The following is a 13,017-nucleotide window of genomic DNA, read 5'->3' on the forward strand; positions in this document are numbered from 1 at the left end:
AGTAAAACTGTATCTGCCCTGTGTTTCTATCAGCTACCTTTAGCAGAGCATAGAGGAAAAGCACTGATCCTCATACCTGTTCTAGCCTACAAAGTGCATGAAGTGCAGAATTCAGCAGGATGAACAACTGAAAATTTACTTGCTGTTATATTGGTACAATTTTGTCCAAGCATCTCAGTATATGGGATACTCTTACGCATTAGTTAATTATAAAATTGTGGATTTCTGGATTAGAATAAACACAATTCTTTGTAATAATGCAGTAGGTTTAGTTTTATTTTGGAAACCACAGACTAACTCTCATAATTTGATTTCCCTCTTGTAGTAACACATTTACTGTGTACTTCACAAAAGAGAAGGTTTAGTAATATTAGGCATCTCTAAACAGACTTCATATCTAATAATAACTTTTACAGATCACTTTATATGTGTGTGCATGTATACTTTAATGAAACTAAATTCTCTGGTCTTCTCCTTAAACAATACGAGGTACGTCCTTATTATTATTTAACACAAAAGGAGTTTTCATATTTAGATAAAATTAAAGGATGTAATTTGACCATTTATATTCTTTATGCAGTTTTTGTGCTGTACTCTATTTTGAGATCAGAACCTGTTTAATAAAGAGGAAACAGCTCTGATTTTGCATAGTATGTTGGAAATACTTTTCAATGTATACTTAAAAGTAATTTCTACACTAGGTGTATCCACCTGGCAATTGCCTTAATGTCTTAGGGCTCTAAGTTTAACACTGGTGGAAAATAAGAAATATTGTAAGCGGAAAAGAATGTGGAAGGCTTGCTGCATCAACTGGTACTTTTATATCACAGTAATTTAATCCAGATATATGTTAAAAATTTTCTTAAAGCATTTTGGTTTTTTAATGCTCCTGAAAATAGAATATGCATCCCTAAACATTTATTTGCAAGTATCATTTTGCAAAACAAAAAGTAACGTAATTTGGTAAGACAACACGTGTCTTGGTTCTACAGTATCTTCAGCAATGAGAAAGTAGAGCTGCGCATGAATGCAGTTTCTTCAATTATGAGTCACTCAAAGTCCACTGGCAGTTTCCCTACAGTACAATGAGATTTTCTGTTTACACATATGATTGACCTTTGAATTTGTCTTTCATAAAGAGAAATTCGGGAAAAGTAATTTGCCTGTGTAATGATCCTATTACACTTTAACAATTACATTTGTCATCTGCATAAAATTTTAAATTGTATCTTGATGAAATTTTAGTTAACTAGAATAAGCATCACAAACATTTTGTACATAGTGAAATCAGTAATATAAAATAATAAAAATAATAAAAATCAGGAATATAGTGTAACAGTGAAATCCTAGTAAAAGCGAAAACAAAAGATCAGCCACAGTAATTCAAAATCTTGCCTTTTGTATTTTGCCATGATGGCATAGCACCTAAAATACTACTGCCAGCTCAAATTCTAATTCATGCAAGAGCATTGTATTAATATGGACTGATCACTGTGGTAAAACATGGGGCATTTGAATTTGCCTAAACAGTTCTGTTTAGCATGCCTTCTTGCACAGTCTAGGACCACAAGAAGCAAATACTAAAATAAAGGGTATTTTTCCTTTTACTCATTTTTTTCAAAACAAAACCTAAAAAACCAGGATTTACTTTACCTTTTTTTTTTCGTTTGTTTTTTTCAACTAACTTGTGTTCAGCATTTTATTAGTGTGCCCAGGATGCTAAGTTATCAGAAACTAGCTAGCATTTCATATTGCACAATGCTGTAACCCTACAAATTATCTGGGACTATAACCATGGTGATAGATTAATTCTTACTCAGAGATACCCAGAGCAGTATCAGCATGAAACACAGATTTGATGGATAACTGCTTGCTAGCAAAACTGTCAACTAGCTTTTCACATGGCATTTGCATTGTTTGGGCTATTCTGGAGTACACTGAGGATCTCTTTAACTACTACAGCAGCCTGAATGAAAAAAACAAAGGGGAAGAAACTGACTCAGCAACATGTCAGTTGAAACTGACTGCCTTGCTAAATACATAGCTGTGTGCAGGCAGCTAGCTATGTGGGTGACTGCACATGAATGAAGGCAGGAAATTCCTTTATAAGATCTTATTATAAAGTACAGATGCAAGTTTCAAAAGATGAAGACAATAAATATAATGTCATTTACAAAGATCACAATGCAACGCATGTGTACAGTAAGAGCATTTGCAATGTTCCTGCTTACAGAAAAATGGGTTTGTCCATAAACAGTCAAGAAATAACCAACAAGCTTAATAATCCGAAAATAAAGAGAACAAAGAACTACAATTAAAAATAGCAAAGGAGCATTCTCTAAATACAAGTTGTGATAGAGTAATGGCATCTTTCCCACCCCAAACTGGCCTAAACATTCAGCAGTGGCAATTTTGTTCACATCACAGCAAATGCAAAAGCCTTACTTTAGTAGCTTGAGTATCAATAACCAACATTCAATAGAGCTTTTTCATGCAACTTTACCTTAGATGACTGACGATAAAATGGGTTAGTAGTTTTCTGCCCACAGGGAGCAGAAGCTGAAGAAGGGCTACAAAGAGACTCTGGCTGGGGAACAAGAGTTATGAGACAACTAGTAAATAAACATGCAGCTTACACAGACTCTACAATGAGGAAGTTTAGTTTCTAATGATGCAAACAACTTATATTAAAGCTCAGTAGCTTTTGTCTGCAATGTCCATGCAGCTTAGTGACAGAAAACTTCCGTGTACTTCTAGGTCCTTTCATTAATGTCCAATGAATTTTTTAACAGGTGCCGTATTTCTGCATGCGCTCCTCAGACATGCTGTCAATCTCTAAGAGCTGGTTTTAGTTAGACTCCTACTCTGCCCCCCAACAAATTATCTTTCTTGAGGCTTTTCAAAATAGTTTGAGGACGGCGTGCTGGAGGGTAATTCCAAATCCAAATCGATTTCATTCTAAATGGAAATAATACTTAAATCAAATCTTTGTTCCTAAAATAGCTGAGATGGAACTTTCAGGATTAAGATTAAATATCCCATTCCCAAACACCACCACCTTGAACATCTGTTTCATCTATTACTATGTATTACATGTCTTTTCACATTCTTTATGCTTACCCTTGGTCTGCTTATAATGCTCTGTACCATAAAGACTACAGGATTGCCTGCCTTCCGTATGGCTTCCACAGCTTGTTCGTGGCTGGCATCTCTGAGGTCAATTCCATCCACCTGTAATTGGAAGGCCTCATCTTAACATTGCAAGAAGCTACAAGAATGATGAGTCAGCTTTGGGGTTTGGTTAGGGAACTTTGACTAAAACCTAAGCCCAAACCTCTGTTACCGGTGGAAAGTTTTCTACCGAGTTGGCCTGAGGTCCCTCACACACAAGTTTGAGATTTCCAAGAGCACTGAAAGGACATCAAATAAATATTCTCCATGCTTTTTAAAAACAGGTTTTTCCAACATTCTTGGTTCAGGCTGCATAGGTTTTCCCACAGGCAACGTAACAGAAGAGGTATGATAACAAGAAGATATAAGGTAATCTGAAGAGAGTGGTAGTGTTTGCCAAATACCGCTTCCTGCAAACCCATCTCAGAATAACCCACCTCCCAGGACTTTATGAGATTTACAAACTGAAACTTGTTAGGTGCTGGAAGGTCTTTCATTATGGGGTATTATGTCAGTACAGTGTACTTTTTTTCCTTTTTTTTTTCTTGTTAGAAAGCAAGATAAGACCAATTTTAGCTACTAGATGCTTTCCCCAGAAGTTAAATTTTTAGGTCAGAGCTGAAAAGCTTTCTCTCTTCTAGAAGAAAGCATTTACAAAGGGTGGCTAAGGACAAATTTTTGCCTGCTTTTCTTCATGCTTTTGGATGTGCTGGTGTGTAAAACAGTTTGTCTTGTGATCCAGGTAAGAACCATGTTATGGTGAGGTTAGCATCAGTAAAGCATTCTCACAATGACCATAATAAAAGCTAGAAGCTAACACAGAAAGGTTACTTGTTAGTGGCAATTCTTGCACACAGTTATGCAATGAGGACTACTCCTTTTTTAATTGTCTAACTCTACCTTAAACTTAACCATCCAATGTAAATAAAGAGAGAACAAAAACAATCTGAGAGAGGTAACTCTATAACTATGAGGAACTGAACAACAACACTAAGGGTCTCTGACTCCCCGTGTCTGAAATACTGTATGCACTAGCAGAGAGAAAAGCCTAGATACACCACAACTTGAGAAACTGAAATAATCCATTCAGAAACAGTCACATTAACACAACACTAGTTAATTTCACTCATGCACTCCAACTTCTGCAAGCATCACTGTCAGAGACAATTCCTGCATTCATAAAAATCCAGGTATTCAAATATAATGCATGTTTTTTAACTGTGGCCATCAAGCAAAATTCCACCTCCCAACCTGTTATACACTGGAAACTCTTCCACCTTGCTGTAGAAAGTGCTTTAAGGTATTAATTCAAGATCCTTCACATAGATCTTGTAGCAGACAGTAAACTGCAGTTTAAGTATCACTATGTAAAGCAAGCCCAGTCTGATCCAGGGGAGAATCACCATCTCCATCACCCTGTTTACTATGTCTTACTGATGGACAGTCAGCTGAAGACATCCAGCAGGGCGAAGAAGAATGCAGTTCCTAATGGCCTGACACTGGAAACAGGGTAATGTCTAACTTATTGATAATCATCACAGGAAAGACACATTCCTTTCAGTATGTTCATTCTTCAATATCTTTAAGTGAGAAAGCACAAGTGGCTGCATGAGCACAGGACTGGCTAAGCAGAAGACAAATCTAGATAAATTCCTCCCTCCAACATCGTGACCACCCTATCCTCTGTATCAAATACAGCTTTCTTCATGTCAGCAGGAAAAAAATTTTGTCTCCCTTAATTCCTGCAAAAGATGTACAAGAATGATGTGATCTGAGTGAGATTTAAGAGGGAAATAAGCTTGGCATTTATTTGCATGATTTGCTATTCACTGGCCATTTCTGTTGCTATCCAATCTCCAAAGGTAAAACCTTTTAGCTTCACAAAACTTAAGCATTTTCCCACACATGCTGGCTTTAAAACATGCAGGTAGAACTGCTGGCTTTGTAGACCCCTGCTCACACAGTCAGTCATCTATGCTTTAGGTTGTATATTCAACTTAAAGCTGCCTGCACACAAACATCAGCAGATGGTACTACACTCTGTATGGCTGAAGTGGTGCCAGCTGGAGCAATTACACAGCTGTCAGCCCAGGAGCACACATCCATCTCAGTGGCTCCTGAGATGCTGGGGATATTGCAAGCAAAAGGCACTCGGCTGGTACCTCCACGATCCGATCTCCGGTTTTCAACGTTCCATTTTTGCCAGCTGGGCTGTCTTCCAGGATGTGCTTGATAAAGATCCCTCTCATTACTTCTCCATTACTCAGGCGGCTCCCCATCCCTCGTCCTCCAACAATGCTGATCCCCAGTGACTTGCTAGGCTCTCTCCAGAGTTCAACCCTGTTGTGACAAAACAAGGACCAAAATAAATGAAAATCTGTTGTGATTATGACAATGCAGCACACTGAAGATACCTCGATTTGCACAATGGTTTAAAAACATTCAGGAATAACTCCTCCTTGGAAAGTTCTGTCTTTCAGTGGGAGTTACCTACTGAGTTGCTCAGAAAGTCTGTAATTGTGTCTACTGTTGTTCACTTTATTTTGGATTCTAATCAAAACTTTGAATCCTTCTCTTCATCTCTTCTTACTGTCTCCCAAAGAGTCAGCCTATAGCGATAAATTACTAAAGCAACTAAGAAACTGCTAGATTGCAGGGATTTAGCCCCAAGCAGTAAAAATCAACAGTGAATTACTCCTGCAATGCACAATATACTTAAGTGCAGCAATTCTGTTGTTTTCTTATTCCTCCTAAAATACATTACAGGTTTCAAAACTTTTTCATTTCAGATGAGACTTTATACTGTGCAACTAGATCTGCACTTACTTTCTGGGCTGGTTCCAGTTACTGAAAGCTGCATTTTGAAGATCACTTTCTTCTCCTTCCCCCTCTTCACGTTCTGGAAGCTCTGGGAGTTCCCTGCTGAACAGGAACATGCAATTCATTTTTAAAGAACCCACATAATCACTAGATTTCACTGCAAAATTTCATGTATTGGATCACCCTGCCAGCATTAGAATTCGTACACAGGGTCTGTGTAATGAACTTCTTTTTCAGATGTCCTTTAGAATACATATTGCATTTGGGGATTCTCTGTCTACTTGTCTCCACAATTAAGTTGCTATCAACTGACAACCACAGAATAAAAGACTTTGCATTCTGGAACTAGAACCAAATTAAAGCTGAAGGTAATTATTTATTGTTTCCAAAATGGAAGAAATTACAACAGCAGCATTGAAAAACAGTTACTGCTTTTGAAGATTAATTTTCAATAACAAAAATTATTAGTCACTTTGAATATTTTGGCCTATAATTGTAATGAATTTTTGAAACTCAAAGAAAAGGACAGCATAATTCATTCCTTCCAGTATATGTTCTGGAAAGACCATCAATGCCAAATTCTCATGTTGGAACCACTGAGTATTTGTGGCAATACATAAATCAAATTGCACGGTATTCAAGAGAAGTTTAGGATGAGGCAGTATTCAATCTCCTTTTTGGGTAGATCAAACACCTAAAAAACAGCCTTGCAACAATATCAGAAAAATTTGCTAGCTGAAGCAGAAACTGTACTCTGAACAGCTTTTTATTGTAATGGCTGCAGGTTTAATGAAAATCATCCATCTTTCAGCTCTTCTAAAATAAAACTTATCTTCCTGAACTGTGCAAAGTGTATGGAAAGAGTCATATCCGAGAGCCCTATAGGAGAAAACAGTAAGTCTTTTAACTCACCTGACAGTATGTGAAGGAAAAAGATCAAATGGCACAGCTCCCTCTGTCTGTTGTCCCAAATTGGCCCTGTACTCGTCTAAATTTTCTGCTGGCACATACGTAATACTGCAACAAAATGGGACATGATTAAAGTAGCATGAGGACTGCTGGTCCTGCCTTTGGTGGGTGTGAGGAAAGGATATGAGGAAGCCACTTGACTTCAAAATCACAATGCTGGTATGTTGGGAATAAGGAGTTAGATGAATCCTTCGTGACCTTGCAACAAATGTGCATTTATGGTCAAACTAGGTAGCTGAACAGCACATGATGTTCTGAGGGCTGGCCACTCCATTTCAAGTAAATGGTGCTTGAACAGCAACAAGTGTGTAATAGAGACAATCTAGCTTCAGTCAAAACAGAGATTCCTCGTGCAAAGACAAACACTGAAGGATCTGTGAGGTGTGAACCACCATTACCATCCTAAATGCTGGCTGAAAATGCTTCTGGAAGTTGGCCTGCAGGAGGTGGTCTGCTTTCCTTGTCAGTTTTGTATCTATTTTAGGTTTCTATGCTCTTGGTGAAAAATAATGCATGGGTTCAGATGTACAAATGTGCTATAGCATATCACCTATGTCGCAGGGATCAATCCCCTGCTCAACTCCTTCCTCCATTCCTTCATGCACTTCCAGCCAGCTTCAGACAGTCAGACAGTCATGTTTCACCAGCCAAATGACATGCAGACTCCTGAAGCCCTGGTGTAACCCAATCATGTTTGAATGCCAGAAACATAAATGGCCCAATAGACGGGAAGGGGGAAACAAAGAGATGGAAAAAGGATTAAGGCATGAAGAATATTTCTTAAAAAACCTCCCTCCACAGGCAACAGGACACTATGATCTAAACAGGGCTATTTAGATGGCCCTCCTTTAACGATGCTTTGTCTTCTTAAAAACCTTTAGTTGTTCAATAAGCAGCTAACAGATCCAAGTCTGCCAAGAAGTAAGGCTGATGGAAAAAGAACACACAAAAAATGGCTGTCCTCCAATCCATCACATGGTTAAACGAAATATGAATTTATTTCCCCACAGAACAGACAGCGGAAAAAAAAATAATCTTGAGCACTTCACAAGGACGTGTAAGCTGCTGAGGAGAGACTCCTTCAGCTCTAAGTCTCTCACTTACTTGGAGTCCTCTTCTGTCTGTCACTCCCCATCTGCCACTGATTCCCCCTCTCATTGGTTTTCTGCTGAATAGACAAAGCAGCAGAAGGCAGAGCAAAAAAACTTTTATGACTAATGCTGTCTGTCCAAACCGCTCTACCAATATTATCAGAAGGACCATCTTTATTTGTCTTCTTTGTGCCAAGCGTGTTCCCTAGCTCCTCTCACATCTACCATATCTAGAAAAGTCCAGAAAATGGTCGTTAAGGAGGTGGCTAGGGTGCTGAACAGGAGGAACTCTCCAGTTCTTTTAACAGAAATTTCTAAATTATCTATATTATCACCAGCTTTTTCTCTTCCTTAAATCTCCTTTCTCTTCTCCTTTGGCCTTTTTCAAACAACAAGTGTCACGTGCTTGACACAAAGTGTTTTCATTTTGAAGTGCTGGGGAGTTAACATACACTAGGGAAAAAACACTCAGCAGAAGGTCACTGACTTTCATCTGTCTTCCTGAAGGCATTTCAGCACTGGAAACAAGCAAGACATGCAGCAGTTATTCTGCAAAGCCCTAGCAGTGAAACAGAGATTAGCAAGAGGGAAAAGAGTTTTTGAAAATAATCACTACTACTTCTCAGCCACCTCTAACTCCAAATGCACTGAACCATAGCGAAGTGCTAGTATTATGGTCACAAAACTCTCACAGGGCAAACGCTGCTGCAGAAACACCATGGAGTAAGCCCATACTATTACCTTGCCTCTACAAAAGCTATGAGATGTGCAAGCTGCATTTCAATGAAAGAAAATGTATCATTCATCCAGTTACATTCATCAGTTTTATCCCAATCAAATTCATCAATTTTCACCCTACAAAAATAAGTAGGAAACAATGTATTTTCCCTTGAAAGACAGCTGCAGTAAGGAAACCAGAATTGCAAGAAAAACTTATGCTGGCTAGAAGGCTTGGACAATCTCCTTTATGCTAAATTGCATCTGGAAGCTATTATTCAAAGAATTGAAAGGAGAATGGCTGGCTCCTAAAAAGGGAACAGATATGCCCAGATTCAGCCTGGATCTAGACAGTTAACTGTGATCACTGATGGAGTGTCCAGCATCCTTCAACTCTTGTCCAGTCCTTTTGCACAAGGAGTACATGGCTAACAACTTTGCAGGGTCCCAAGGTCCATGGGTAGTAGTAGTCCTTACCTCATACTTTTGTGCCACATTCAGCGTTGAGATCAGATAAGGGGGAGACAAACCACATACACCCCAACTTCGGGTATACTCTGTTGTTTTTCATTATATGAATGAGTAACTGACATTGTGCTGGGACATTCAAAAGGTACAGCTCAAAGAGTGCTCTCAAACAGCCTTATATGCTACCCACAAACACCTCCCAAAAGCTCTCTTAAGTAGGTAAGCTTCCCTTTCTGTGTACAGCACAGGAACTGAGAAGAAAAGAGGTTCAACCCACCATTTTTAAAAATGCATCTAAAATTGAGCAACTGAATTACCTAATTGATCTCCACAGATGGAGTCAAATTTAGATAGTATCACTGGGAGCAGTTACGTTTTAGCTCTTTGGAAAATTATATTATTTCTATTCTAGTGCTTAACTACAGTTCTAATTGTCTAATTTTAAGCACTCAAAGGAACATTCAGTATGTCTTTAACTGTTCATTCTTATCTACAACTAAACTTTAATAATGCTTCAGCTACTTCATAAATACAAACCAGAACACTTACTTGCATTTTGCAAAAAATACCAGAGAAAAGAAAACTAAATTACAGTGATCAAATGCATGAAAAGGTGTATTCTGTGTAGGAGTTCACCTTTGTTTGTTGCTCATCATTTCCAAAGTTCAGTTAACTGCAAAGGTTTCCCTAGTTGCTCTTATTAGCTAAGCTGTATTACTGATGTGGCTTTCTTCCTCCTCTCTCTCCTCTGCATCTTATTATTGAAAAGTTTTACAAAAAATCTAGCTCTGCTGTGAATTAAGAGTTTTAGGAAATATGTATATCAGAAAGTCATCTTTGCTAAGTGGCTGTCTGTCCTGCTCCTGCCTTCTGACACACGGCAAGGTCAGACTGTACTAAAGATCTTGGACTTAATATCTGCCAAGAATTTTTTCCCTGTTTTGTACTTCCTGGGCAGACACCCCACAGTTACCAAATCCATCACTTTCTGGATTGCTACTGTAGCTAATTTCTTGGAGGTCACAGTGAGGTCTGAAGACATCCAGCATCATCCTGAACAGCTCTGTGTGTGACTGAGATGATGAGGGGCCCAGAACAAGAAGTGTGTTGGGCTCCTCTGGTCATTCTGTTGACCCTTGTGCTGTAAACTGGAAATAAAAATCCACCCAGGCACCTGAATAGTTTATCTGCAAAAGGGACTGATAATTGTCTTAATATGGTCACAGGGAAGAGAGTAAGAGAAACAAGTGCCAGGAAATAGGGATGAAGACACAGAAGACAGGAAACAAGTAAATGACTGCTCTACTCTTGTATTGCATTTCTTATCTGCAAGAGAAGTTAAAGTTCAACAATTTCAAGGGAAAGTATATGCAGGGTTTAATCAATTCCTCTCTTTCATAGCTGTACAGCTTGAAGAAGAGTATGTTCTGGTTTCCTTTCTTGAGAGCTACAGCCACCCTTCTCCCCCCAGAGATATGTACTAGCAATGAAAGCAGTGACAATGGAAACACCAAAGGGTGCACATATGAAAATATCTTGTAAACACAACACCGCATGCAGTACAGAGGAACATTTATCACATGCTTGACTGAACAGCCACACAAAACCTTGAAACACCAACAAACCAAATAACAAAGTATGGAAAATGTTCAGGACAAATTACTGTCATTAACACATAAGGTCTAATTTGAACCTTTTTGTACATGAAGGAAGTAAAATATAAGTGCCACAGAAAATATGACACTGAGATTAATCCAGATATCAGTACATTGTACTCATGCCAATTTGAGCAGTGAACCCTGTAAACACACATACACACACGCGCACACGCACATGTGCTCTGAACATGTCTGGGGTGGCCATCAGAGATGAAATTTAAAAATATTACCAATATTTTTTTTAGAATACAGGTGTTTTCATTCCAGTCTTAGGAAGCATGCTCCAATCTTCAAGTTTAAAGCCTTTTTTTTTATATATACACATACATATACATATACACACACACACACTCTCTCACAGCTTTTTTAAAAAATATATATATACACATCCACATGTGCAGCTGCATGCGCATGCACGCGCACACACACACACAAAGAGAGAGAGAATATGTACCTATATCTGGATATATCCCTGACATTACTATGGATGTCATAAAAGCATGGAATGATTTTACAGACAAGTTGCAACATAGAGCCATAATGAGTTTCTGAATCGCCAATACTCACACATAACAGAGGGCCTGATCATCAGCAGGTGCTGGAGAAGATCTAGAATGTGAAGCATACGATGCAGCATCTTTTTACAATAGTGTTAACAAATGTCAATGTCTCATGCTGAATGTGAGAGGCATACTTATGTAGTTAAAACTATGACCTGCTTTTTTTTTTAACTTCTTCTTTATATTTTCTTTTCTTTTTTTCTCCCATTCCACCTCCACTTCATCTACAACTCCCCCAGAAAGAATGTGCTCTTTATTATTGTCTATAGCAGTGATCATTAACAAGCATGGAAAATGGAATTGCAATCTATCTTTTATTTCTTGATCAGGAATTCATCCCCACACTTTAGACAGGTGAATTCTGATTCAGCTTTGTAATTATCTGACAGATGTTACAAGCAGCTGCTGCTGAGCACAAAACCCTGGCTATTACTACAGAAATATAAGAGCTCCTGGCAAGGTGGAGTGAGAAGTGAAACAGAACACATTCTGGTAAGGCCACGCATCTGGTTTTCCACTCACAGAGAAGAAAAGCATTAAATACCTAAGTCTGAAACTCAGACTGCTGGTTCTTGAACTATTCAAAATAAAATTTCCTTTAATAAAACAAAATAAAGCCTTTATGTGGCAAGTAAGAACAGCTTTATGTTTTCTCAGCGAATAATGTTCGCCACTGAAATACAGCTTTGAAATTAAAATATTTCTGCTTAATCACTTTGTAGGGGCACCCTGCTACCCAGAAAATCTCAGTTTAAAAGTTAATGTGCCAACTTTGCAGCTCTGTATGGATAAAGAGGAATGAAATCTAGACGGCCACACCTGAGTGCTTGTGCACCCTTGTTTCCCAAGGAAGACACCAAAGAGATTCAACTTGCTTATTTGAAATGCTGGCCCTTAAATCACAAATCCTGCATGGTGGTGCACCACATTAGCTCTGAAATGACATCTATATAGCTGTGTATCCCTCTCAGCAAACAGGAAGAACTACCATAAGATAATGCTCCATATCTCCAAATTTCTGATTTGGGACATTACCCACATGTTTGTATCATAATATTTTTCTGGGATCCTGTACTGCTCCTGAAAGTACAAATTACAGAAAAGTTTAATTACGCTCAATAGTCTTGTATCAAAACTATGTAGGCTCAAAAATATTGTCCTTATTCTTGCAAGAGTCCTTTAGAAGCTACCAAAGGATTTGGTCTTTCAGTTCTTTGAAGTGCAGAAGCCGGCTTCACTTCAAACCCTTATCATGAGAGTGCACCAAAGAACATAAACATAAAATGAAAGACAAAAATCCTAAGTAAAAATATGAACAGCAACTACCCCTTTTCTATGAGATCTTTCAGAAAGGGGATGCACTTTCCTCTTGAAAGTCTGAATATTCACGTCTAAGACAAGATTTTTATATTTCCAACATATCTGCAAGAGACTAAGACTACAAAACAAAACTTATAGTCACACAGAGTAAAATGCAGCAGCTATAAAAGGATAAGGATAAATAATGTACACACGTGTGTTTGATCACATAACTATGGCACTAATAAAAGACTCCTCACAGAA

The 13,017-nt window shown here is 38.3% G+C and overlaps 1 protein-coding gene across 19 annotated transcripts in view; it reads right to left on the minus strand.

Annotated features, from left to right (window-relative positions):
• MPDZ (multiple PDZ domain crumbs cell polarity complex component) overlaps positions 1–13,017 on the minus strand; it is a 99,732-nt gene that overhangs the window by 27,722 nt on the left and 58,993 nt on the right. For 10 of the 19 annotated variants that reach the window (XM_069776127.1, XM_069776137.1, XM_069776144.1 and 7 more), the window contains 6 exons: positions 11,462–11,503; positions 6,904–7,008; positions 5,998–6,093; positions 5,334–5,511; positions 3,121–3,231; positions 2,504–2,587 (listed from right to left, as the gene is read on the minus strand). In XM_069776127.1, the coding sequence (XP_069632228.1) occupies positions 2,504–2,587; positions 3,121–3,231; positions 5,334–5,511; positions 5,998–6,093; positions 6,904–7,008; positions 11,462–11,503 (616 nt within the window). The remainder of the gene's footprint in view (positions 1–2,503; positions 2,588–3,120; positions 3,232–5,333; positions 5,512–5,997; positions 6,094–6,903; positions 7,009–11,461; positions 11,504–13,017) is intronic. The other 9 variants (XM_069776141.1, XM_069776135.1, XM_069776143.1 and 6 more) reach the window with 7 other exon arrangements.

The sequence above is a fragment of the Haliaeetus albicilla genome, chromosome Z (assembly GCF_947461875.1).
Source record: "Haliaeetus albicilla chromosome Z, bHalAlb1.1, whole genome shotgun sequence".
NCBI classification, from domain to species: Eukaryota; Metazoa; Chordata; class Aves; order Accipitriformes; family Accipitridae; genus Haliaeetus; species Haliaeetus albicilla.